This window comes from Sus scrofa, chromosome 1 (assembly GCF_000003025.6).
Source record: "Sus scrofa isolate TJ Tabasco breed Duroc chromosome 1, Sscrofa11.1, whole genome shotgun sequence".
In the NCBI taxonomy this organism is placed as follows: Eukaryota; Metazoa; Chordata; class Mammalia; order Artiodactyla; family Suidae; genus Sus; species Sus scrofa.
The window spans coordinates 259,368,404-259,395,148 of record NC_010443.5 but is presented as its reverse complement, the minus strand read 5'-3'; the positions used below and the strand labels follow the sequence as shown (position 1 = coordinate 259,395,148).

The following is a 26,745-nucleotide window of genomic DNA, read 5'->3' as shown; positions in this document are numbered from 1 at the left end:
CAGGTGTATATTTTATTTAAATTGTACATTTATGAATTTTGTTCTCCCACCCAGTTCGAGCCCCTTGAGGTCAGAAACCATCTCATCTGTTTTCCATATCTCTAGCATCTAGTACATTGCCTGCCTCCTCAATAAAATGATTGAAAGACCTTTCCTAAGAGTGGCACATTGAACAGTTCTGTCTTCATTTATGTTTGTGCTTGAGGCCATGAAAAGAATGCAAAGACAATTCTCTGGTGGCCTAGTGCGTTAAATATCTGGCATTGTCACTGCTATAGCTCAGATTCAATCCCTGGCCTGGGAACTTCTGTATGCCATAAGCATGGCCAAAAAAAAAAAAAAAAAAATTTAAATTCCTAAGAATGTAAAGACATATAAAAAGCGGTTATAGTTCTCAAGAGTCATAACATGTAGCAATAGATCCACCAAAATGTGTCCTGAAATTAGTGGTCAATCTTATTTAGTGCCATTTTTCTCTTAGGATGTTTTTTCGATCTGTGTATTTTGTTTTTTTTTCACTCAGATGTTTCTGAGCACCTGTCTCTTTCACTATTGAGCTGAAGTTAAAATAGCTTCAGGTTTCAAGCTATGATGTTGGGAAAGATGACACAGGTCCTGCTCATGAGTTACGGCCCCAGAGATGGGGAGTGTGCTGAGCACAGAACAGAGAACCACAGTCCTCCCGGAAGCACGTTCTCTCTAAATTCACTTTCATTCAAACTCGTTTACTGGGTACCATGGATGTGCGGGATGACAAGGAAATGGGAGAAGGATGGAGCCCTGCCTCTTGCATTCAAGGAGCTCCCAGACCAGGAGGAACATGAATATAGACACATAATATGGTGTGATACCTGTTCTGTTAGAATCTGGAAGAAGTGCCTTCTGCAGGGAGGCCTCAGATGGCCAAAGGCTTCCAGGGAAAGCAAGACAGAGTGAGGATAGGAAATGACATTAGTTGGACCACCATGTCCTCAAAGTCTCACGTGTGTTACATAATTGACTTTGTTTTCTAATTCATTGAGGTCCAATTTATGTACAGGATAATTCACCCTTTTGAGGTGAAGAGTTCTGTGACTGTGACAAGCATATCCAATCATGCAATCAAGATACCATCACAATCAAGATAAAAAAAAATTGTTCATTTAGCTTTTACACCAACCCTACAAAGGAAGCTTTAATGAGGAAACTGAGAATCAGAGAAGTTAAGCCTCTTAGTCTTAACTTCCCAAGGTCATGCTGTTAAGAAGAGCGGGAGCCAGAATTGGAACAGAGGGAATTTGTTGCACTGGGGGACAGAGGTTGTGGTGGTGCAGGTTGTGGCAAGAAAGGGGAGATGTGTTAGAAAAGAATCTGCAGACATCCATTGATCTAGGGATCAGGTGACACAGGGTCTTAGAGGTGGCCTTTGGTTTTTATCAGGAATTCTACGAAGACGCTTAGATTTACCTTGAATCAACTTCTTAATAGCTTCAAGGGGATCTTCATGTCGAAATTTTATGAAATTGAATTTTAAAAGTATGTTGGAGGAAAAAAACGTATGTTGGCCTCCTTACAGGTGATTTCATAATTTAGACCATATTCTCGTTTTCAAAGTTAAATGGTCATTTAGAAGTCTCCCTGTCCCCTGATTCCTTTTGTCATTTTAAATCCTCCTCTAATTGTCTCTCTCCCTCACTGAAAACTAAGTTCCATGAAAGCAAGGATTTTGTTTCTAGTTCCTTGCCTTTTCTCCAGTGCCTAAAAGAGTGTCTGGCACAGAATAGATGCCTAATTGATCTTTGCTTAATAATTAAAATAAGACCAGCACAGAATAGACTCAGAAAATCAAGGTTGGAAGAATCTTCATGATCAACTAGTACAGGAGCTGGCCAGCTTTCTCTGTAAAGAGCCAGATGGTAAATATTTTAGGCTTTGTGGGTCACGCACAGTCTCTGTTGCAACTCCTCAACGCTTCCATTGTAATGTGAAGGCAGCTGTAAACAATACTTAAGTTTGTGCCACTGTGTTCCAATAAAATTTATTTGTGAAAGTAGGCTGCAGGTCAGTTTGGCTCATGGGCCACAGTTTGCCAAGTCCTGTATCTGTTCGTATAGGCTTGGTTACACTGTACTGAGAAACAATCCCAGAATCCCAGTGGTCAGCAAATGAAAAAAAAATGCTTATTTTTTACTGGTGGTACATCGTGGTTGCAAGTCAATTGTGACTCAGCTTCATGGAATGAAGAAAGGCAACTCTCTGGAGAAAAGCGGTGGCCTCTAGATGGAACCTGGTTATTCCTGGGATGATGGGAAAAGAGACATTGATGAACCTGTTTGTCAGTTCTCACAGCTTCATTTTTGAAGTTGCGTATATCACTTTTGCTCACGTGTCATGGGGACCCCTCTGAGCTCAGAGGATGGGGATGTGTAATTTATTCAAAGGGAGGACACTGCAGGGAGGGACACTGAATATGCATCCATGGGCTCTGTGGAATATTCTTTAAGTGTCAACATTCACATTCTGTTTTTATGCCAATGATGAGGTGTCCTGGACCTACCAAGGCAACCTCTTTCATCCCTCAGAACCTCTGATCATTGCAAACGTTCTCATTTTATTGTGCTGAATTTCATTGGCCTGTATCTTTCCTCTAAGAGTTCCGAGTCAACCCCTTAAGATCCTGCTGGAGAGATGATACTTGAGAAAACATAAGGTTACTCCTTCCAGAAGGGGGAGCCAGAACCCATCCACTTTTCCCCCCTGGTAGCTGCCTTTCTTCATTTCCCAGAGTGCAAATGACCCATCTTGGAGACAGGGCTGAACTTCTGAATGAGATCATAGCCTTTTCGCCCTTTCTGCACAGTTTCACCCGGTGAATTATCGTCTTATTTCCATTCCACTCCAATGAGCTGTCAGCGATGGATACTGTAATTCACGGCAGTAGAAACACAAACAGATGGGTAATTGACCTGCATGCCTTCATTACACTGGAGTTCAGAATGGCTGCTGGAGCCATAAAGTCCTTTTATCTGCCAGTCTGAAATCCCTGGGCTTTCACAGAAAGGGGGTCAGGCTGACTTTTTGCAAAAGGTGCAGTCCTCGTGGTTGCTTTCCCCACCTCGTGCTTTTCAGAAATGGACAGAAGTTGACAAGCTGAACTTGGCCAGTTCAAGACAACAGCTGGGACTCTGATGGGGCTTAGAGATATCTACAGGGGGCCGTATTCAGATGCAAGAATAGGATAGGAAAATACTTATACTCAACCAAAATAGAACTTGTATTTCCCCCTCTTCCTCTTAGCACTGTAAGAAAATGTGCATTTAATATTTAATGAAATAGGTCAGAAAAGAACAAATCCATCAAAAATATTACTATACTAGATAATTAGAATATAGAATAAAATAAAACAAAGCTGAAAAAAAAAACAGAAAGATATAGGGTCCTTGCCTTGAACAAGACTTATATTGATCCAAGATGGGCACACATGGAACCATCTCTGCTCAAGGCATGCCCGCTCCATGGAACATTGGAGTTGCCCTTCATTACTTATTAAGACTATGCTCTTATTTCAAGACTCTACCCCCATCCCACACACATCATAGCCTTCCATAATTATTGCCTCCAAGTGTATTTTCTTTCATCTTCATAATAGATCACTGCCTAATTCAATATTTGAAAGATGTTTATTTGACACCGACTGTTTACCAGCCATGATACTGCTTTGTGTGTTTTAATCGTCAGATAAGACCTCTGTCTCTTGGATCCTGTGCTTTAGTTTTGAGTCTCCAGATAGCCCCTCTGTGTCCTTAGAAGATGGAAATATCTCCTCTAATAATTCCTCACATGTTCCTTGTTGAAAGAAGGAGAAAGAGGCTAGGTATTCCTATCAGCAAAAAGCAGGATTAGAGTCAGACGAAGGTTGGACCATAATCTCCAGATTTTAGGAGCTCCTGGGCTTTGTGTCCTCTGTTCCAGACATTAAATGCTCCCTGGCTCACTGAGCCATCACCTGAATCAGGTGCCCGTTGTAAACAGCAGTACTGACAGAAACAGGGTCCTTCACAGTCTCCAGGGATCCAGTGTAGGTTGACCCTGTGAAAGTTCTGTTACTTTAGTGTCCCCAAAGGTTGCAATTCAACAGCACAGTGAGTCTTCTTTTTCTGAATCTCAGGTTTACTCCCTGCCTGTAATAGGCAAGGACCCTTGATCTTTGTTGTTCTAATGAGTTGATAGATCTCTGCTCCATGTCTTTCTTCCCTCCAGAGGTGTGACCTTCTCAGAGGCACCAGAACTCTTTCTTTCTTCTCTAGGGATCTTGGAAGTAAACAAACAAACCCCAAAAAAGGTGAACCTTAACAAGAAAGAAAGGTGAAGACCATGTTGGTTCTTAGTTGGAAGAGTAGTATTGACTGAGGCTTTGGCACAGGCTGTTTCCACTTTCTGGACTCCTTCCTGTGGATCCCCTGACTCTGTTAAACCATCGGGTCTCAGCCTAACTGCTGCTTCCTCCAGGAGGGCATCTTGGACCACCTCTCCTCCATGCTGGGCTAGGGGTTCTTCTGTGTTCCCTGAGCAGCCATGTGCTTCTGGATGAGCCCTGGTCTCACTTCATCCAAGCAGCTTGTTTTACAGGCCTGTCTCCTACTCAGCTGTGAGGTCAGTGAGGGCAGGGGGGTGCCTGCTTTATTCACCCTCATATCCACAGCACAGCACCTGGCACACGGTTGGGCTTAAGTAAGAGGTGTAGGGGAAAAGGGAAGAGAGACAGGAAGGTGAGAAGAAAAGGACTTATGGAAGGAGGGAGGAGAGGAAGGGAGGAAGAAAGGATGGATAGTTCATTGAAGCACAGTCAATGGAATGATAATAAGGACCTACAATAATGGCTTATAACGCTGTGAAGACAAAATGTACTCTTGGCATGTTTCCTCCTAGCCCAAATAGGGCCACTCAGGAAGGACTTTTCCAAGGAGGGCTTAAGTTTGGTCCACATAATGGATTAGGTAGTAATAGAGTGTGAATGGAGGAACCTAACATTTACTGAAGACTTAATTACATCGATGTCTTAGTCTGCTTGGGCTGCTATAACAAAATACCCTAGAATGGGTTGTTTGAACAAGAGACATTTATTTCTTACTGTTCTGGAGGCTGAACAGGCAAGGCAATGACTGATTCAGCATCTGGGAAAGACACACTCCTGGCTTGTAGACAGCTGCTTTCTCGCTGTGTACCGATGTGGCTTTTTCTCAGTGTGTGCTTAGGGAGGGAAGGCCGGGGGGAGGAAGGGGCGGGGAGACTTCCCATCTCTTCCTCTTCCTATGAGGGCCCCAACTTCATGACCTAATTTAAACCTAATCATCTCCCAAAGGCCCCACCTCCTAATATGATTAAGTGGAGGGAGGGAAGGGGGAAATTGGGGGCAGGGGGGAGCATAAACCTTCAGCTATAGCAGCCAGCTGTTTGCTGAAGTGCTGTTTCTACCTTTTCTCCCCTCATCTACTCCTCACAACAGCCCTGGAAGGGGGTTATCGGGATTTTTTTGTTTGTTTGTTTGTTTTTGCCTTTTTAGGACCACACTCATGGCCTATGGAAGTTCCCAGGTTAGGAGTTGAATCAGAGTTGCAGCTGCCAGCCTACACAACAGCCATAGCAATGCCAGATCCAAGCTTTATCTGTGACCTACACAACCGCTCATTGGATCCCTAACCCAAGGAGCAAGGGCAGGCATTGAACCCATGTTCTCATGGACACTAGTCAGGTTCGTTATGGTTGAGCCAGGTGGGAGCTCTGGTTATTGAGATTTGAACTTTACCAGCAAGAAAACTTGTGTTCCGGAGAGACTAAGCCATCCCTGGAGGCCACTCTGTGCTGGAGGTGCCTGAGGGACCCTAGGCCATGCCTTTGTCTCTGTTCCCACATCATCCAGCTAGAGGTGAGAAAAGGCCCTTAGGTGCTTCAGAACCCAGCTACCATTCCTGGATTCGAGTCCTGAATTTTTTACTTTAGTTGAGGAGCCATGGACATATGTCCTCAATTCTAACAGCCTCAAAGTTCTCAGGGACAACTTTCTTTTCAGTTGGGATGGAAAAGTCAATGGTTCTTTCATTCAACGAAGGAAGGTCTGAAACCCGCATGGGGCTTGGCCTTAACTGACACTTGGGGGGCCATCATGAACAGACACGGCCTCTGTCCCCGTAAAGCCCACTCTCTAATGGGGGAGATGGAAGGAAAGTGAAGGCAAATGAATAAGATCATTTCATTCGGAAACTAATTTATGATGAGAATAGAAGGGGCATTTGAACTTGGGTGGTCTGAGCAAGTCTGGATGGCAGGATGGGACAGTCAGGCAGAGATCTAGGAAAGGAATATTATTCTAGGTTCAGAGAGGGACGAGTGTAGAAAGAACTAGATAGGCACAAAGGAGGGACTGAAAAGCAGCAGGATGCCTGGTGTGTTCTGAAAAGAAGAGAGAACTGGGAGGTAAGAAGGAAGAGGCAAGGATATAGAAATATACCCCGATGTGGCAGAGAGAAGACAAGCCCCCAGCACACAAAGACCATACGTAGAATACAGAAAGTATTGGGAGGTCCATGGGTTGAAGGTGAGGCGAGAGGGAGAAGGGAGGAAGCTGAGGCAAAGGTCAGGGAAAGAGAAGGCAGGTGACGTGGACGTTCCCACGTGGACAATGCCCACTCCGTGACATATTCCAGTTTAAAGTAGAACCAGATTTTTGTTTTGTTTTGTTTTGTTTTGAAGTATAATGAGATGGGGGAGAACATAACATATCCCATATGTCTAGCGTGGGTGAGTTGGTGTGCAAATGTAACTTTCCACTCTTGCCTTCCTGGGTGTTGGGAGGCAAAATTTATAGGCTTGGCACTAATGGTGGCCTTTCTCTCGCTCTTTCTCATTTTCTCGGTTTTCCTTTCCGTGTGTGTGTGTGTGTGTGTGTGTGTGTGTGTGTGTGTGTCTTTGGGAATGGTGGAGAGAGACGATTCCACCCCAGCCGGCAGCTGTATATCTTTCAAGCAGTGGTTCCCCAGGCCAAATCCCCCTCCAAGTTATTTATGGCTCCCATTGAAGCCCGCGGGGCTCAGGCGCCCATGTAGAAGGTGCCCAGCAATGGGCCCCTTTGTTGGACCCAGGTCACTGGGCAAGGACACTGGCGGTGACTGCTCTGTGAACCTCCGCTCCCGGAGAAATGGTTATGTAACTTTAAACAGTAATGACATTTTGCAGAAAAGTGCTTTTTAATTGCTACGTCTTCATTATTCTCTTTCAAATCTGCCCAGGAGATTCCGCCTCAGAGACAGCTTGGCATGTGCTGGGTTTCCATTTTTAAAGAGCAACCAGTTTTGTGTTTCAGCTGCTCCCAGAAACCCCCCAACCCCAAACTTCATCTGTTTTCAATTGCATGAAATGGGGTAGGTAAGACTGCCTTTTGTATCCTTGCCAGACGGAGGAATGATTTGACGCAATTTTCTAAAAATGCTCTTCCCAAATTCCTTCTGGGTTGGGACTAAGAATAGAATATTTTATCCCCTACAAAAGGGAGAAAGAAAATGATGAGCAAGCTTGAAAAATAGGACTGAGAATATAGTCTATAGAGTTTCTTTAAGCAACTGAAACTTAACCCCAATCCATAGACTCAGATGCCTATAGGGGATTGGGATCGGCTAAAAATACATCTTGCTCTGGAAGCAAAAATGGCAATACAGATAAAATGACTCAATAATGCATACTCTGAAAAAATCGTTGACTTGGTGTAGAAGGACGTTACTGCTTGATTTGGTTTGCTTGACCTTTAGGAATCTGTATCATACAAGAGCCCTTCTAAGCAATGATTCAAATTCGTTTGGACTCTTTGCTCATTGGGGTGGAACTCGCCCAGCCTTGCGGTGGAACATCTCCCAGCCTGGACACCTCTGTCTGTTAGAAAACCTTCCGCCTTCCATGCATATTGACAGAGGATCTATCTTTCTAATTAGCGTTCCCACCAGCGTTGGTGCAACAGGCACAGAATCCCAACCCCTCCTCCTTGTAGAAGCTCTCCAAGGACCTAAACACTGCCCTCGGGATATGTTCTTCTTCTGATTAAATACTCACAGCTATTGTTCCTTTATTTATCCTGAAATTTGGGTTGAAACTTAAAAAAAAAAAAAAAAGCACACACACACTTTCATCAGAGGAATGGCATCATCACTATTGTCATCCAAAATGGGAATAAATCACATTTATTGTTTGCTTGCTCTGTGTCAGGAATTGTTCTAGACAATTCTCAAGAATTCTTTCACTTCGTCCTTTCAGCAACCCTCTAACGTCGGTATCAAAAGCATCTCTGTTTTAGAGAAGAGGAAGCGGAGCCTTGGAGAGGTTGAATAGGATGACGTCAGTAGTTAAGTGGAGGAACTTGACTCTAGCAATGCCCAGCTCTTAACTACTGGATGATGGATTCCTACCAGAAGACACGCTGGAGGCCCAGTCTCCTTTTCCACACGGCCCCTCTGAAAATAGTCTTTTTTAGCTGCCGTATGAAGAAAGGTAGAAACGATGAGGCTTTTTTTTTTTTTTAAAGTAATTTGAAAGCCAGAGAAAGATAAAAATCTAGAAACGCAACTGTGAAGTAGAGAGCGAGAGAAATGCTGAGTTTATTCAGCAAATCCCTGATGAGGAGGATTAGGGATGTCCCTGAAGCATGAATGAGAAAAAAAGTTAATCCAAATATCACAGTTCTCTTTTACACAGTGGGTAGTAAAACCCCAATATAGGCATTGCTGGCTAAAACTGTCAGCACCTCCAAAAGAAGGGGAGAAGAATGTCCCAGGTGAAAGTGCTTGTGCGAATCAATTTAGCCCAGCGTTGTCTTTTTGTTTCGGGGCACCATCAGCAGTGGCCTGCTGTGCTGACATTTCATAGGTACAAGAGCAGCACGCCTGCCCAGATAAGTCCTTCTCCATCATTGGTCCTCAAGATTAGGACTTGGATTAGTCAAGTGTGGAGAAAAGATCATGCGTTGTGGTCCAGAGAATTCCTCCTATAAACATGAGCTACTCATTTCCTTTTGGTGGGTTTTGCCCTCCTCATTAAGCAAAGAAGAGAAAATTAATTGGACGCCATTCTCCACTGATGTTGGGGTGTGTGTGATACAGTGGTCCTCTTAAATTCTATAACTTTATGTATATCTTCTTACCCTGGAAAACTACCAAAGTATCCCTGTTAGTCATAGAGGAAATCCAAGTTCCTTCGCACGTAATAAAGACGTGCCTTTTGCCCTCTGGCATCTGCCCTTTTCTAAAACCTATTCTCCTCCAGCACTGCACCTCCACCCATCCAAATTCATGTCCTTCATCAGCAATTCCCAGACACGTTAAGTCTTCCTTCTTGCCCCCGCCCCACTTTAGAATGTGCTACCTGATCTTTTTTACATTACAATCTCGTATTCACTTTTCAACCAGCCCAAATATTACCTCCTCTCAAAGTTTGCCCTGCTAACCCAGCAATCTTATTTGCAGGCTTCTGCTGTCTTGTTGCCTCATAAGGCCAGTTTTGCTCTGGGTTTCTACAGCGGTGTTAGTTATGATGACGTGTGTACATGCCCACCCCTGCTGCTTATATTGCAAACTCCCCAAGGGCAAAGATCATGTCTTTTTCATCTTGATAGACCTCATGCCTAGCTCAGGACTTGGGCTTCATAAATAGGGTTTATAAATATTAGAAGGAAAGAAATGAAGGAAATAAGGAAAAATAAACAATAATCTTGTGCTTTCAATAAGGATTTTCTCCCCAAATGGAAAAAGTATATTAACAGATCTGGCTCCAGCCTCAGTCCTAATATCACGGAATAGAGTTTATGCAGTGCAGGGATGGCCAAGGTCACGACCTGAGAAGTTTAAGTAGAAGCAAGGCAACTGGAGGCCTCGCCAATTATGCCCTGCGTGCATCTAGGCAGGCCCAGAAATCGTGCGATTACAACACACAAGGAGCAAGCCAGCAGCTTCAGGTTTCCACCCATCACCTCTCGGAACTGTTAATGAAACACCTTTTCTAACCTTTTTTCCCCCCTTCTCACTATTCTCAATCAGGTCTTCAGATCATCTTCCCTCAGTATCTGCAAGAGAAGTTTGTCCAGTCAGCCTTGAGCTACATCATGTGCAACGGTGAGGGGGAGTACGTGTGCCAGGACAGCCAGTGTAGATGCCAGTGTGCGGAGGAGTTCCCGCAGTGCAACTGCCCCATCACCGACATCCAGATCATGGAGTACACGCTGGCCAACATGGCCAAGTCTTGGGCCGAAGCTTACAAGGACTTGGAGAATTCAGGTAGAGAGCCTCACGGTACTACTGCATGCATGGCCTCGTGCCAAGTCTATAGAAGGAAACAAACTGGAGTTAGGATGGCTGGCGGAATATTCAGTGACATCTCCCGGGCCCCCGGCCTCTCTCACTTTGGGGGGGTCCAGTCATTCTAGTAGCGGTCAACAAGTAGGCACTCAATAAATCTCCACTGAGTGGAGTGGTGAATAGCATAATCAGGTTTGTGGTCCTGTGATGTATTGCTTCTGTGGTACCCAGAAGACAGAGGGGATTATGCCGCACAGCACATAGGAAGCCCCTGAAGAGAGAAGTCACAGGTAGTTATATTGATTCTTGAATGTGTGTGCGTGTCTGTCTATCTGTCTAAATAAATGAACACACGTATATGTACAAATATGTCTGTATATATGCATATATATATATGTACATAGGTATGTAGATACTTATGCAGATATTCGAAGAATTCTCAGACTTTCACAGCTGGAAGTCACTTTTCAGGTCACTTGGCTGTGTCCTGCTTTTCATGGTTAAGAAAAGTGAACAGGGGAGGAAAGTTAGCCACCCAAGGCCATACAGTAGTTAAGGTGTAGAGTTGGGTTTTTCCTCCTGGGGTTATAGGGTACGTGGGAAATCCAGGCATGTACCCTATAACTATGCAGGTAATTGTGACCTGCTTATCATAGGTGTGTCAGGAGTGAGGAGCTCCTGGGAGCAGATCGCATGGCTTTGGAGGTCAGTGTAGCCAGGAGGGGCCGCCTCAGGGAAGAGCAGACTTCTAAGAGCAGACACCTGAGTGTGTGCAGATATCACAAGTTGAGTGCAGGTCAACCAGCAGGGGGCGCCTGAGAGAGAGATGGCTGCAATGTGGGTTAGGAGGATGCTATAGGTAATAAAAATGGGAAATGGGCACAGAAGTTGAGCTATTTAGAAGGAAAAATTAGCAGGGCTTGATGTTAGATTGGCTATGAGAGTTGAGGGGTATTAAGGTGAGCTCCAGGGACCCCTTAGGTATGCTCGTTAGACAATTTTTTTTTTTTTTTTGTCTTTTTGCTATTTCTTGGGCCGCCCCCGTGGCATATGGAGGTTCCCAGGCTAGGGGTCAAATTGGAGCTGTAGCCACCGGCCTACGCCAGAGCCACAGCAACTCAGGATCTGAGCCGCGTCTGCAACCTGCACCACAGCTCACGGCAACGCCGGATCCTTAACCCACTGAGCAAGTGCAGGGACTGAACCCGCAACCTCATGGTTCCTAGTCGGATTCGTTAACCACTGTGCCACGACGGGAACTCCTCGTTAGATGATTTTGATGGATATCAGTACAGTTCATGGAGCTAGAACACCCTAGAAAGTTTGGAACAAAAGACTGCATACTCAGTTGTGGACATGAAAGGCTTGGGAACCCTTGAGACTTCCAAGAAGAAATACCAAGTAGATATTTGGCATTTAATGTGTGCTCAGATATCTGTTAAATAAATGGACATATGTATAGAGCATTTCTGTTTCTGATACCACTTTACATTCCTTAAATCTATTCCGACAAGCACATGAAAGTCAGTCGTGCTGATCCTGTGTTACAGAGGAGGGAGGGTGCCAAGACCCCATGTCTTCCCCACGGTTACATAGTTAGCAAGTGACAGCTGTGGAAGTGGAATCCCTGATTCTAAGCCCCGTACTCACCACGGCTTTTGCAACTTCTTAATTCTTCTTTACCCCCCAGGCCTCAGTTCCCTCATCTGATAAATGAGAGGACATGTTTGTGTTTTTAATATTTGAATGTATTTAAATCTTTAGCCAAGAAACCCTTTGATCACACAAAATTGTACCTTGGAGCCACTGGGTACCACAGATAAAAGCTGAGCTTTAGAGCGCACTATGTCTGGAAATCAGGGGTTTCCTTGAACTCCAAGCCCCCGACCAGCTCTGTAAGCACACAACGCATCCCTGATTCTACTCTCCCGGGGTCACTGAGTGGAACGTCGGAGGCCTTAGGAACGTGCACTCATTAGTCCTTTTACTTTATTTTATTTTTATTTTTCTTAAATGAGAGTTGCAACATTTATTTTAGGTCCCCACTCTCTCTCTCTCTCTCTCTCTTTTTTTGTCTTTTTTGCCACACTCACAGCATATGGAAGTTCCTGGGCCAGGGATCGAACCAATACTGCAGTAGTGACCAGAGCCACAGCAGTGAAAACTGCAGGAGCCTTAACCCACCAGACCATCAGAGGATTCCTTCATTAGTCCACTTAAAATCCTGGGAACTCACCAAGGAGGAGACGTTCATGATGGAGATATAGGAGGACGATTATTTGGCCTCAAACAAAAAAGCATGTGACAAAATGCCTTTGCAAAAAGAAGCAAGGGATTGCTAAAAAAGCAGAGATGGGTGTAGGCTGCAGTAGGCATCTGTAGTACAGAATCTTTATTCCCAAGGAAGGGAAACCACTTTGAGTGGGTAGGTGGGTGGATGAGGAAATGCAGAAAGCAGAGATGCTGCGGAGTAAGCCGACAAGACCACAGAAATGATTCCCGTGTCACAGTTTCTCCCCACAAAGGCACACGTTCCCTCTCTCTGTCCCACTCTTAGCCTTTTGGAGTGTTTGTACCCATGAAGATCAACCCATCCCACCACATATATGTTATGTGGCTTGCATGTTTTCTTTCCTTTCTTTCGCAGCCCATGCCCTTAACGGCTCAGCACGAGGTAATTTGGAGGAATCAATGACTGGCTCAAGGTCAAAGCCACCGATTCCTTCATGGCTCAAGTGTTGGTGGTCAAATAGGATGTAGTTGACACACAGAAAGGGAGGTCTACGCCTTCCTTATTGGGAAGGAACCCTTCTACCTTTAGTCAAGAAAATCAGATCCTTGTACTTTTATATGAGATATTCCCACCTGGCCCAAATGCTGGCTTGTTGAAGGTCAACAGAGCCCTGTCCTTTGAGGTCAACAGAGCCCTCTACAGGATGCGCTGCATGGCAGGAGGCTTAGACGGCCAACATAGCACAGCGTCTTTAGGGCCCTTCCTCTGCCACCATCCAGCCCACTGAATAAATCCAGTAGTGAAGGCATGTGTTATCCTTCCCATCTCACACGGCCATCCCCTGAGCACTTTCTGGATATTGAAAACTATTTAGTCAGAACCCGCCCTCTGTTACCCTCTCATGATTTGGATTAGATGCTATTATTGATAGATGGGGAAACTGGGGTGTTGAGAGAATAATGGTTGGACCACCATTCAAAGGTCAAGCATAGATTTGAACTCATGCATGTCTAACTATCTACAATGAGTTTCCTGAGGCCTTTGAGGAGTCAGAGACTTCTGTTTCAGCACCTTCCTATAAAATCTGTTAAAAATATATAGTTTTTTTTTTTTTTTCCCCAATTCACTGATCCTCTTCATGTGTGGAGAGGAAGGGTTTGGAGTCTGTCTAGAGTTTGAATTCTCTCACTCACTGGCTGTGTGACCTTGGCAAGTCGTTTAACTTCTCTGTGCCCTAGTTTCTATGAAAGGGGGACATTAAAATCACCCACCTGATATGTTGTCTATAAAAATCACTTTTACGTGTTAGTAGTTTAAGACTGAACTTAATGAACTGAATGTCTAATGTGCTTGGAATTTCCTTGTAGTTTTATAACATGAAATGAAAGTATTAAGCTTGAGATAGATGATAGATTGATTGACTGATAGACAGATAGATTGATAGATGACAGATCATAGATGATAAATAAATGATTGATAAATGATAGATGATAGATAGGTAGATAGATAGACAGATATTCCAACCATTTAGCCTCATTTCCCTGCAAAATGATCAACCTCTTAATTCTTTAATTTTCCTAATAGTTGAGGGGAGTTGAGTAGGGGGTAAGTATTAGATGTGAAAACAAAAGTTCAGGTTTTAGTCCTGCCTCTTGTTCCTCATGGGCTGTCCTACCTTTGAAAAATCATTTTCCCACTTGAGGCTTCAGTTTCTCCAAATGTAGAACAAGAAGCTGACCTAGATAAGCTCTAGGGCTATGTCAACCTGTAACACGTGCAGATGTACTGAAATTCTGCATCTCAAACCACCTAGGAGACCCAAGAGTTTGTCCCCATCTCTTCAGCTGGAGCTTCCCAAACTGTGACTTGATGTAAACTGCTCCACGCACACAGCTTCCAATGAGAGTGGATCACGCAGTTGTGGGGGGATGTCCTTGTTAATTTCGTCAACCCTACAATTACATCAAAGAGAATGTTTCAGTTGGTGCTAACATCTATTTATTTATTTATTTTGCTTTCTAGGGCCTCACCCATGCATATGGAAGTTCCCAGGCTAGGGATCTAATCAGAGCTGCAGCTGTTGGCCTACACCACAGCCACAGCAATGTGGGATCCGAACCGCGTCTGTGACCTACACCACAGCTCATGGCAATGGCAGATCCTTAACCCACTGAGCGAGACCAGGGATCGAACCTGCAGCCCCGTGGACACTGGTCAGATTCACAACTGCTAAGCCATAACGGGAGTTCCAGTTGGTGCTAATACCCCTTAACATCTCTCTGTAACTTGCTACTTTCCTAAATCGCAGAGCAAGAGAAGGCCCAGGAGTGTAGTCACTTAGCACGCAACTGTATTTGGCTAGAATTTACTCATATTGTTTTCATCATCTTTAGTTTTACAGCTTTAGTTCTATAGCTCCCATTCTACTGAAGGCATGGGATAGTGTAGATTTTCTATGTAGACTGGATAAAACTTTGGTTTAATCGAGTTGAAGACACTATTCAGTAAATTTAAGTGATACGTGGGTGTTATTATCAAGTTGGCATTCAAATGCCAGAAGTTTGGGCAGCCCTGTCTGAAGCAAGGATGCAGGGCGCAGGTTCACTCCTGCAGCAGCAAAGTGAAGACCCATTATTGAAAGCACAGTAACCTCCTCACTGCCTACTAGGAGTCGCACAGGCCAGGGACACATCATAGGCTCCTAACAAGTTGGCTTTATGGCAGGTTTGCTTTACTGGTGGCTGGGAAGGGGCCTATACACCTGAGGCAGCTTCAGAGTGGGGCCATCGTGCTCAGCCCATCTCTCTCGGCCTTTGTCTCTTGCTAGATGAGTTTAAATCATTCATGAAGCGTCTCCCCAGCAACCACTTCCTGACCATCGGGAGCATCCATCAGCACTGGGGCAACGACTGGGACCTGCAGAACCGCTACAAGCTCCTGCAGAGCGCCACGGAGGCCCAGAGGCAGAAGATCCAGCGCACCGCCCGCAAGCTCTTCGGCCTCAGCGTCCGCTGCCGCCACAATCCCAACCACCAGCTGCCTCGAGAGAGGTAAGTGCAGCCCCACATACCGTCTCTGCAGGCTCAGGCCCAGTGCAGAGGCACCTGCAGTGCAGAAGCTGCATTTGGAGCCCATGGCCTTGCACGGTCCAGAACCACAGTTGTCCAGATTGTTCCTGGCTTCTCCCTTAATGGCTCTGGCTGCACTGGATTTCTCCCTGCTGCCTGAAAATACTCTGAACGTTCAGCCTCTGTGGTTTGTCGGATCCATCTGACTGAGGAAGGAAATTAGCAATAGCCCTGTCTGCTAGGTGACATTATTCTGGTTGCTTAAAATGTATTATCTAATTTTAAAATTACTTGGCAAAGCCGATCTTGGCATCCCCGTCTTAATGGTGAAGAAACTGGGTTAATGAATGACTCCAACGACGTATTTATTGAGGGTTTCTGACCAGGGCTGGTAGTGGAATGAAACAAAGGGGGCACTCACCTTGGACACTGTGAGAAGGCCCTCCCTCCCTGGTCCTGCAAGGGCAGAGCACTCACCTGAGAGCAAGTGTCTCCTTCAGTGCCCACCTGCCTTAGTGGCCTTACCCTGGCCCAGCCCGACACTTCATGTCTCAGGCACTCGGATGAAGGATGGGGAACACAAGGGTGAAGGAGACAGACGGGGCTGGTGCCTCATAGCACTTAGGCTTTATCTGCTTTCTCAGGGACCCACAGAAAAGGAGCTAGAATTCAAATCCAAGTTCCTCGGACTCCCTTCTCCCAGGGCATTTATGGATCTGCATCTGGGGCTCTTCTATAGTGGTGCCTCTGGGGTTTGCAGGGTTTCATGATGGCCTCCCGGGAGAGCAAGAAGGCAGGGATGGGGTCTGATTACCTTGCTTCTGCCAGAGTGGCTGGGCTTTCATCTGTTTCACATTTGTGGGTTCCACAGTCAACTTTACTCAGTGAAAACAGATCCACTTTTAAAAGGACTGAGACTGAGACTAAGTCACCTTCACTTAACAAATTCTAGGTCGGCCCCATATTTTATATGTGGTTGATCCTGCCATTGTAAAGATCAGAAAGCTGAAGCTCAGAGGGAATCAAGGAATTGGTCCAAAACCACAGTGAAAGTTAGTAGTTCTCTGAAAGAATGCCATTTGCAGCAACATGGATGCTAACTAGAGATTCTCATATACTAAGTGAAGTAAGTCAGAAAGAGAAAGACAAATACCATATGATATCACTTATATGTGGCACAAATGAATCTATCTACAAAACTAGAAGCAGACTCACAAACATGGAGTACAGAATTGTAGTTGCCAAGGGGGAGGGAGGAGGGAGGAGGATGACAGGGAGTTTCAGGTTAGTAGTTGAAAATTATTACATTTAGAATGAATAAGCAATGAGGTCCTACTATACAGCACAGGGAACTATACCCAGTCTCCTGATGGAAGATAATATAAGAAAGGGAATGTATGTATATGGATGACCGAGTCCCTTTGCTGTACAGCAAAAGTGGGCACAACATTTTAAATCAACTATAATTTTTTAAAATGGTGAAAAAAAAGGAGGAGAAGAAAGTCAGTAGTTCTCCGTGGGTGGTTTTGTCACTAGGGAACATTTAGAAAGGTCTGAAGACATTTTCAAGTGTCATAATGCATGCGAGGAGTGTGCTACTGCAGCCCCCACAACAGAGAGTGATGTGGCTGCGTAAGTCAGCAGGGCTAGGCTTGGAAACCCTGATAGAAGACAAAGAGACAAGATGTCCTCTGACTCTAAATACTGTTCTTAACCACCCTGCTCTACAGTCACTCAAAACTTAAAAAAGCACTATAATTTTCTAAACAATCTCCCTCCATCCCAACCACTCCCATCCCAGCCCCTGTTTTCTTCTCGTTTCTCTAGACTCAGATCAAATGCTGCCTCCTTCAGGAAGTCTCTCCTGGTTGCACCAGCTGATACAGAGGGCCCCTTAAGTTCCCATTAACCTGAAACCTGCATGTTAGTCAGCAGATTTTCTTCTGTTTCCCCATAACGAAACTCTCTCTTTGTGCGCCTGTCTGTAATTGCCGCCGTTCTCCCCGTTCCCTCTTACTCAGAGCCCTGGCTTTGCATCGTGATCATTATTTTGGAAATCGAATGGAATTTCTGCTGATGGTGGCTTCCTTGCTGCAATGCTGCAGTTAACTAGGGGCTAGGAAAGGGGTGCAGTCACCAAATGGCTTCCTGTCATCTGGGAGAGACGCTTGAACCGCCACCATGAGTGAGGGTCTGAAGTGGACTCCATTGAGACCCATAGGCACGTGACCTGTGTGGGGCCCTGGGGGCAACCGGGAAGTGAATGCAGTAACAGTGCTTTGAAAGACGTCTCTCGGCAGAGGTAGGAGGAGGGGGGTTCTGTGGGCAGTCAGGAAGAACTCCCCCATAGGTTAGCTTGCTAGGGCCGCCATAGCAAAGGACCACAGACCAAGTGGTTTAAACAGCGGAAATGTATATTCTCATAGTTCTGGTGGCTACAGGTCTCAGATCGGGGTGTTGGTTTCTCCTGAGGCCTCTCTCCTTGGCTTATAGGTGGCCATCCTCTCCCTGTGTCTTCATAGGGTCTTCTCTCTGTGTGTATCTGTGTCCTAACCTTCTTTTCTTATAAGGTCACCTCAATGACCTCATTTTAACTCATTTACCTCTTTAAAGACCTTATCTCCAAATAGAATCACATTCAGAGTTACTGGGGCAAGGACGCGAACATATGGATTTTGGGGGTATATAATTCAGCCTAGATCCCCTAAGAGGTGGCTGTTGATCAGATCTTTAAGTAAAGAAACCATACATCCCCAAGACTGACCACATGGGAGGCAGAGCTGGGAAGGATAACATTTAACAGTTGCCAGACTTGAGATGAATGCATCTGTCAGTTCTGCTGGTTGTCACCCCAGAGAATGAAAGTCCAGAAGCCCTAAAACGCAGGGAAGACACAAGTATGAAAGGTGAGAGAAGCATCCAGGGTGCAGAGCACAGAGCCCCATCAGGCGTGCCAGGTCCTGGGGAGGCTTAGGAGGGCTCTGGAGGAGAGAGGAACTGGACAGGCATTAGAAGGGAGGAAGGAGGGACAGAATCAGATAATGGGAAGTACAGGGAAAGGAATCAGAGGGGTGGGTGAAATCACACTCTGCCATTGGCAAGCTGTGTGACCTTGAGCAAGTCGCTTCACTATTCTGAGCGTGATGTCCACATCTGCGAGCAAGTTGCTCTTCCTCTGCAAGCTGATAGGTGTAGACAGCTAGATATGTCCTGTCACTGCTGCGACCTGCAGAGAAAGAGCTTGCCTTCTCACCTCCTGAGTTGAGAAAACTTGCCCTAATCAGTACATCCCTCCTCTGCACACCTGGAGAGGATGCATGGCATTCCACCTTGGCAAGTCACTCGGTTACGTCCATGGATGTAACCCCGGACACTGGGGGGGCGGGGTCACAGAAATGCAGCCCCCATGCTGGTTCTTCTGAAGCCTGCCCAGGAGCACTGAACCTCCTTGCTGCCATCAGAACCGGAGGCTGTAATGAGCCTTTCTCATACCAGTAGACAGGGCACCTCCCTGCCATGAAGCAGTGCCAGGCAGAGGTGCTAACACTGGGACCTTGGGCCCCCCAAGCTGAGCAGGCTGGAATTAGCAAATGAACCGCTCACTCTTCTCTGATTTGTCTGTGTACTGGGCTCCGTGGGAGCTGAGCCCAACCAAGCAGGTGCCATCACTTGTGTCAAGAAAGGTAGCATTGTTGAGGTGGGGTAGGAGAGAGAATGAGCCAAGGCTTTAGTAGCTCACAGATTGGGTCCAAATCCTGGCTCCATCTTTTACTAGCCATGAGGCTTTATGTAAGTCCCAACACCTCATTTGCAACGTGGGATAATAACAGTAGCCTTCGAGTTAAGTATGAGGATTAAGATTTGAAAATTCTGAAAGCCTGACTCAGTTAAAAGAGAGGAGGTGGGGGCATATTACTTAGTACAGGTTTCCCCTGCTATCCAAAAGCCGTGTTTCCACCTTTCATAAGTTGAAATGACATAAAGCAAAGAAGCAGTGATCTTCTCTCATAAAAGCTAAAAATTCGGATTTCTTTTGGTTAGCGAAAACTTTTTTCTTTTTTTTTTTTTTTTTTTTTTTTGTGTGTGTGTGTGTGTCTTTTGGCCTTTTCTAGGGCCGCTCCCACAGCATATGGAGGTTCCCAGGATAGGAGTCTAATCAGAGCTGTAGCCACCAGCCTACGCCAGAGCCACAGCAACTCGGGATCTGAGCTGCATCTGCAACCTACACCATAGCTCACGGCAATGCCGGATCTTTAACCCACTGAGCAAGGCCAGGGATTGAACCTGCAACCTCATGGTTTCTTGTCGGATTCGTTAACCACTGCGGAAAACGTATCTTTTATAAGTCTTTTGTAAACGTAAAGTAGCATAAAGCAATCTTTTGGAAAGTGGGGGATACCTGTATATGTATTCTGAAGGTCAGACAGTGTTCTAAGCATCTCATATGACTTAATTCATTTACCCGTTACTGCAACAGTTTGAACTGGGTACTTACTATCTTACTATTTCTATTCTACACATAAGGGAGCTGAGGTACAGAGTTTAATAATGGGCCCAAAGGTAGTAAGTGTTATTTTCTTGTTAAACTTCAAAGAGGTGTTTACCTAGAAAATTTAGTGAGGAGTCAAATACAGATAATTTGAGCTTGGTTTCAAGGCAGGTTGGAACCTTAGTATTGGACTGGAAGGCTGGTTAATTATTCTGGTTATTAGTGGTTGCCAGGGCTTTTTTGGTTATCAATTGCTGCCAAACAAGTCACCCCTGAGACTTACTGGCTTAAAACAACACTTTATTATTACCAGTGCTCAGGAGTCTATAAATTGGGCACATCTGGGGCTCCCACAGATTGGCTGGGGCTGAGATTACCTGGGAGCTTGACTGGACTGGACATTCAAATGGCTCACTCCCAGAGTTGACAGGTGATTCTGGCTCTACACGTGCCCTCTTCATGTGGCCTGGGCTTCTGGAAACATGATAGCATCCTGAGACTAAAAGGAAGCCATGAGACATCTCACCACTTCACTTTGGGAAGTCAGAGAGCTTCACTTCCATCATATTCTCTTGGCCAAAAGTTCAGCCCAACTTCAAGGGTGTGAATCCTGGAAGGCGTGGGTCATTGAGCAGAGAGAGTTTTTTTTTTTTTGAGATTAAGTACCACAGAATAATTGAGTATAATTGGAACTAGAGGTGACAATCCTGTATGAAGGGCAAATAAGATGAATGATAGCAATCTAACAATCACTAAACAATGACAAACACTAATTGAGCAGCTATTGTAAGGCAATCGAGCTGGCTAAGTATAAAGACTGCATCAGACCAGACCACCTTAGTTCAAATTCCAGCTTTAGTGCCTACTTACCTTATAACCCTGGGGAAGTTACTACCACATTTGAGCCTCAATTTTCTCACTTGTAAAATGAGTGCCAATCTCATAAGGCTGTTTGGAGGATTAAGTGCTTTAACCCACATAAAATGTTTAGGACAAGGCCTGGCCCATGAAAAATGCTCAGTACATGTTAAGCTCTTGGTCTCACTGTTATTTTTACCAGGCATTGGTTTTTGCATATAAATTGCTAAGCCCACAGTAATAGTCAGTGAGTCTGAGTGTTTGATGATAATGATGACACATATCTTTTTCATCTAATCTTCACACTATCTCTGTGAAGTTGACATGATTGGATTTGTTTTATAGATGAGGGGACTGATGAGGTAGAGATGGAATTAACTTGTCCAAGGTCCCAGGGCAGATAAGTGGCAAGATTGGAATGGCCTTGCTCACTCCACTGGCAGTCAAGAGCACCTAAGCAGGCTCTAGGCAGTAAGCGGAAGCAGGAGAGGTGGCTGTGCTTGGGTGGGGCACCTTGGTTTGAGTGCACCACGATGCTAAAGGCAAAATGAGCTCGTCAAGGTCATGGGGGTGATGACAGACCAGGATAAGAGATTTCTAAGCCCTAATGTAGTGTGTTGAGATTCACGTAAATTAAAGAACCCTGAGTCAAACCCTCTTACACTGTTTGTGGGCATGTAAATTGGTACAACCACTATGGAGCCCAGTATGGAGGCTCCTCAGAAAACTGAATCTAGAACTACCACATGATTCAGAAATTCCACTCCTGGGCATATACCCAGACAAAATCACAATTCAAAAAGATATATGCATCCATATGTTCCTAGCAGCACTCTTCACAATAGCCAAGACATGGAGACCACCTAAATGTCCATCAACAAATACATGAATTAAGAAGATACGGTACATATATACAGTGGTACACCATTCAGCCATAAAAAAGAATGAAATAATGCCATTTGCAGCAACATGGATGCAACTAGAGATTTTCATACTAAATGAAGTCAGTAAGAGAAAGACAAATAACATATCACTTATATATGGAATCTAAAATATGGCACAAATGAACTTATCTACAAAACAGAAGCAGACTCACAGACATGGAGAACAGACTTGTGGTTGCCAAGGGGGAGAGAGGAGACAGTGGGATGGACTGGGAGTTTGGGGTTGGTAGATGCAAACCATTACATTTAGAATGGATCTACAATGAAGTCCTACTGTACAGCACAAGGAACTATATTCAATCACTTGGGATAGATCATGATGGAAGATAATATTATAAAGGGAATGTGTGTATATATGTATGTACATATATATATATATACATATATATGACCAGGTCAGTTTGCTGTACAGCAGAAATGGGCACATTGTAAATCAGCTATACTTTAATTAAAAAAATTCAACTAAAAAAAAAAAAAAAAAAAGAACTCAATCAACTCTGGAGCCCAGACAGACACATCAGACACATGCCCTATAAGTAGAGAGAAAATGAGACTCAGTGCAGGTCAACTCAGCAACCATTCCTTGAGAATTCACTGTGGCGGGGGAAGGGGGGCGGTTCTAGATGCACCAGGATAAATAAGGCCCATCCTGCACCATGGGTTATTGCTTGTTGGGATGAGGGTAGCAAGATTAGTTCCAGACCACACCTGCCCTTGGGTAATTCAACACCCAACCAATATCTGTTGGGTGCCCATCCTGTATGAGGTTATTCGGGGCGGGGGGGTCCCAGGGATACTGAGGTGGATTTCTTTTAGCCTGTGCATGAGCTGGCCCTAGCATCAGACCATGGTTCTCCAATTGGGCAGATCGAGAATAAAGGCGGGAATGCACGGGGGAGGGTCCTGTGGATTGTTTCACTACCAGGAGATCCTTACGTTATGCAGTGAAAAAGGGGGAAAGACTGGAAGGTGGGCTTTGAGCTTGGTCACTACTGTTACTAGATTTTCTGAACCTTGGTTTTCTTTTCCTTTTTGCTTTTTTTTAGGGCTGCACCTTTGGCACATGGAAGTTTCCAGGCTAGGGGGTTGAATCGGAGCTGCAGCTGCCAGCCTACACCACAGCCACAACACCACCACATCTGAGCCAGGTCTGCAACCTTCGCTGCAGCTCACAGCAATGCCAGATCCTTAACTCACTGAGTGGGGCCAGAGATCGAACCCATGTTCTCAGGGATACTAGTCGAGTGTGTTACCACTGAGCCATAATAGAAACTTGTGAACCTTGGTTTTCTCATCTGTAAAATAGGCATAATTTCTTCCTCCAGCATCCGAAGGTTGCTATCCGATTCCCCTGAGACTGTGTGTCTGGCAGCGCTTTGTAAACTCTCCTTTATGAAAGGGGGCTATGCAAGCAGGGTTAACAGGAAGAGAATGGGGTTGAGTATAGGTCTAAGGCAACACTAAATGCCCAAGGAAATGTCTTACACACTATTCTCTCTTTTTCATAATTTAAATTTTTTGTAGGCACTCAGTAGAGGTTTACTGAATGAAAGATTCTTTAAATTCTATACTGCTTTACAATTTTCAAAAGTTTCACAAGTGATTTCACATAATATTTTTACCTCATTTAATCGTCGTGACAACTCATCTGGCAGCAATAGCTCATCCCATTTTGTGAATGAGGAAGTTAAGGCACGGAGAGGCAAACTGACTTGCTGAAGATTATACAGCAGGTAAGAGGAAGGATTCAAACCCAGGCAGAGTCCTTTCCTGTAAGATGATGCAAGGTGTTCAGATCGCCTGCCTGAACGACAATCTGCCATGTGATAGAAACTACCTTTCATTGCAAAGGAGGAAAGGAAGGGGAAAGAAAAGAGAGAGAGAGAAAAAAAGAGGGGGGGGGGTAGGGGAGAAGCTCAAAATCAGCTCGAGCAGTGAATTCTGCTGGCTGTGCAATTCCATGACTGTTTATACACTACCTGGTCTCTGTGCCAGACCTGGGAAGCACTTAGATACAAGAAGAGGGATCTTTGACATCAAAGCATCATAATCAAGCCTCAGGAGTGCTTGTGAAAAGGATACTCATTTGAACTGAAGACCTGAGTTCAAGTCCTGGCTGGGTCCTGTGTGATCCTGACTAAATCCACAGTGGGCTGTAGCAGATATTCCAGAATGAGAACAATGGGCGCAAAAAAATGAACCTCGCAGGGACAAGTCCGGGCAGAGTAGGGAACAACTCCGCCTCACCTATAACCAGAGCAGCTCTTTATCCATTTTTTTTTGTTGAGATTCTGAATTAAACTACACTTGAGAAAATAAAACAAATCATTTTTTCCTTTTTATGGCTGCACCTGTGGCATATGGATGTTCCCGGGCTAGGGGTCAATTCGGAACTGTAGCCGTGGTCTATGCCACAGCTCGCAACAATGCCAGATCCTTAACCCCACTGATTGAGACAGGGATTAAACCTGCATCCTTATGGAGACTACATCGTGTCCTTAACCTACTGAGCCACAACGGGAACCCCTCCCCCTTCTTTTTTTTCTTTTTTCTTTTTTCTGAAACAATTTGAAAACAACTAGGACTCAGTTATCTCTAAGGTCCTTCCCAACTCCTAGGAGAGAAGTCACACACAGAGAAAGAGAGAGTAACAATTCAACTTCCAAATATTGATATAAGAACTGGTAATTGAATCTTTGAGCCGTACTGCTTTTTTATGGTGCTTTTTCATCCATTTTAATGAGTAGCCTATAGTTCAAGATCTTGGATTGCCCCAAATGATGATGGCCCTTCAGCTAAGTCTCCCAGACTCTACTCAAATCACTTTCCAATCTGTGTTCCACGAAGCAGTTAGAATTATTACTTAAGAAGCAAATTCCATCTTGTCACATCTTTGCTTAAAACCTCTGGTGGCTAATCCCTGCTCTTAGGAAAAGGAGCGAACTCTTAAGAAGACCTACCTGTCTGCTGTGATCTGGCCCCTGCCTGCCTTGCATGCTGTGTTTCGCGCCTCTTCTTGGCTCTCTCGGCTACAGCCCACGAAGCTCCTTTCTGTCCTCTAAGCATGTACACCCTTCCCATCTCACAGGCTTCACACAGGCTGGTCCCTCTGCCTGCAATGTGCCTTTTCCTTCCTTCCCTGTCATTGCATCTCTACCTCCTTCAGATCTCAGCTCCAAAGGCTGTGTTCCTTGCACTGAAAGGCTTTATTGGGACGTTTTACATACTTGCCTTGGAATCTGATTCCCCAAATGAAGCCCAGGTCTCATTTTGCCATGATGCTTTTGTTTATTTATGAACACCTGTCTCTCCCCTGAGACCATCAGCTCCATGCAAGCATCTGGGCTCAGGCTTTTCACCACTTTAAGAGCACAACTTCCTGGTACAGTAATTGGCACAAAGGAGCTCTTCCAAAAGACGTGCTCGATGAATGGACAAATTATTTTTTACTAGGAATGGGGTCCCAAAGACATGTTGAGACAATGTTTTTATTTTTATTTTATTTTATTATTTCCCCAATACATTATTTTTTTTCTACTGTACAGCATGGCAACCCAGTTACACATATATGTATACATTCTTTTTTCTCACATTATCATGCTCTATCATAAGTGACTAGACGTAGTTCCCAGTGCTTCACAGCAGGATTTCATTGCTTATCCATTCCAAAGACAATATTAAATTGTGTCCCATTGCCATGTAAAAATCTACAGATTTTTTTTTTCACATATTGTATATGATTAGACTGTCCTCCTTATTCAAAGAGGAAGGGAATAACACCAAAGAGGATTATGTGACATGTCCAAGGTCACTCAGGGAATGTCTGAACAGAGTATGATTAAAATTCAGGCCCTTGGACTGTGACAGTTGAGGCAGTATGACAAAACGGAAACTGCAATCGGAGATTGTCTTGAATTGACCTGTATCCAAATTCTGAAAGTATCTGCTGTTGAGAGAGACTATTACCTTGGGAATTGCACCCTAGCAGGGAAAAAAAAAAAAAAAAAGGCGCTTCTCAGAGGTTATTAAATCCAGTGAGATAAAGAAAATTTCTTAGAACTGAGTAGGTGCTTAATAACCGAATGATTTGATACTTGTCCCCACATCTTGTCCTGATTTTTCTAGCGGTTATAGTATCATGAAGCAAAGCAGATCCTTGGAACTTTAACTTGAGGGCAGGTGGTATAATTATTGGCATTTTCCGATGACTCCCGGCCTCCGGGTTATTTTTACTTCTCATATCCACATGGCCTTGACCCAGCAGTCCAGGCTTTAGCCAAGCACAATATAATTATGCATTGTTGAGATGAAAATCTCTTGGGGACAAGTCACCTCAGGCTCCAATCCTGGGGCCACAGCTTCTGAGCCCAGGTCAGCTTTTAACCAACTTCCTGCTCCAGACGGTGTTTAATTGGAATCTACGGAAAGATCCTGGCTACTAAGATAATCATTATCTCTATTATCAGGACTCGCTACATCCACCCCGTTTTGATTCTTCTCTCTGAACTCTATACTTACTTGCCTCTGGATTTAATCTCCCTAGACTCCTGCAGTGGGGCAAAGGGATGTGACTTCTTCTATTTTATTGAACTGAAGTCGGTTTCAGTTTATTAGACTGATAGTCCCCGATCTCCCACTTATTAGAAACGTGACCTCAAAAAAAAAAAATCACTAAACCTACCCAAGTTAGTTAGTTTCCTCATCTATATGATCAGGACCATGAAAAAAGCTACCCTACAGGGTCGATGTCTCAGTCAGTTTATATGATATATGTAAAAACTCTTCATAACCTGTAAAATGCACAGATACGATGTTAACACGATCAAGGGCACTGTCGTCG

General features: G+C 44.6%; 1 protein-coding gene across 4 annotated transcripts in view; it reads left to right on the top strand.

Moving 5' to 3' along the window:
• BRINP1 (BMP/retinoic acid inducible neural specific 1) overlaps positions 1–26,745 on the top strand; it is a 194,246-nt gene that overhangs the window by 149,456 nt on the left and 18,045 nt on the right. For all 4 annotated transcript variants that reach the window (XM_021077997.1, XM_021078073.1, XM_021078035.1 and 1 more), the window contains 2 exon segments: positions 10,056–10,292; positions 15,374–15,596. In XM_021077997.1, coding sequence (XP_020933656.1) covers positions 10,056–10,292; positions 15,374–15,596 — 460 coding nt within the window.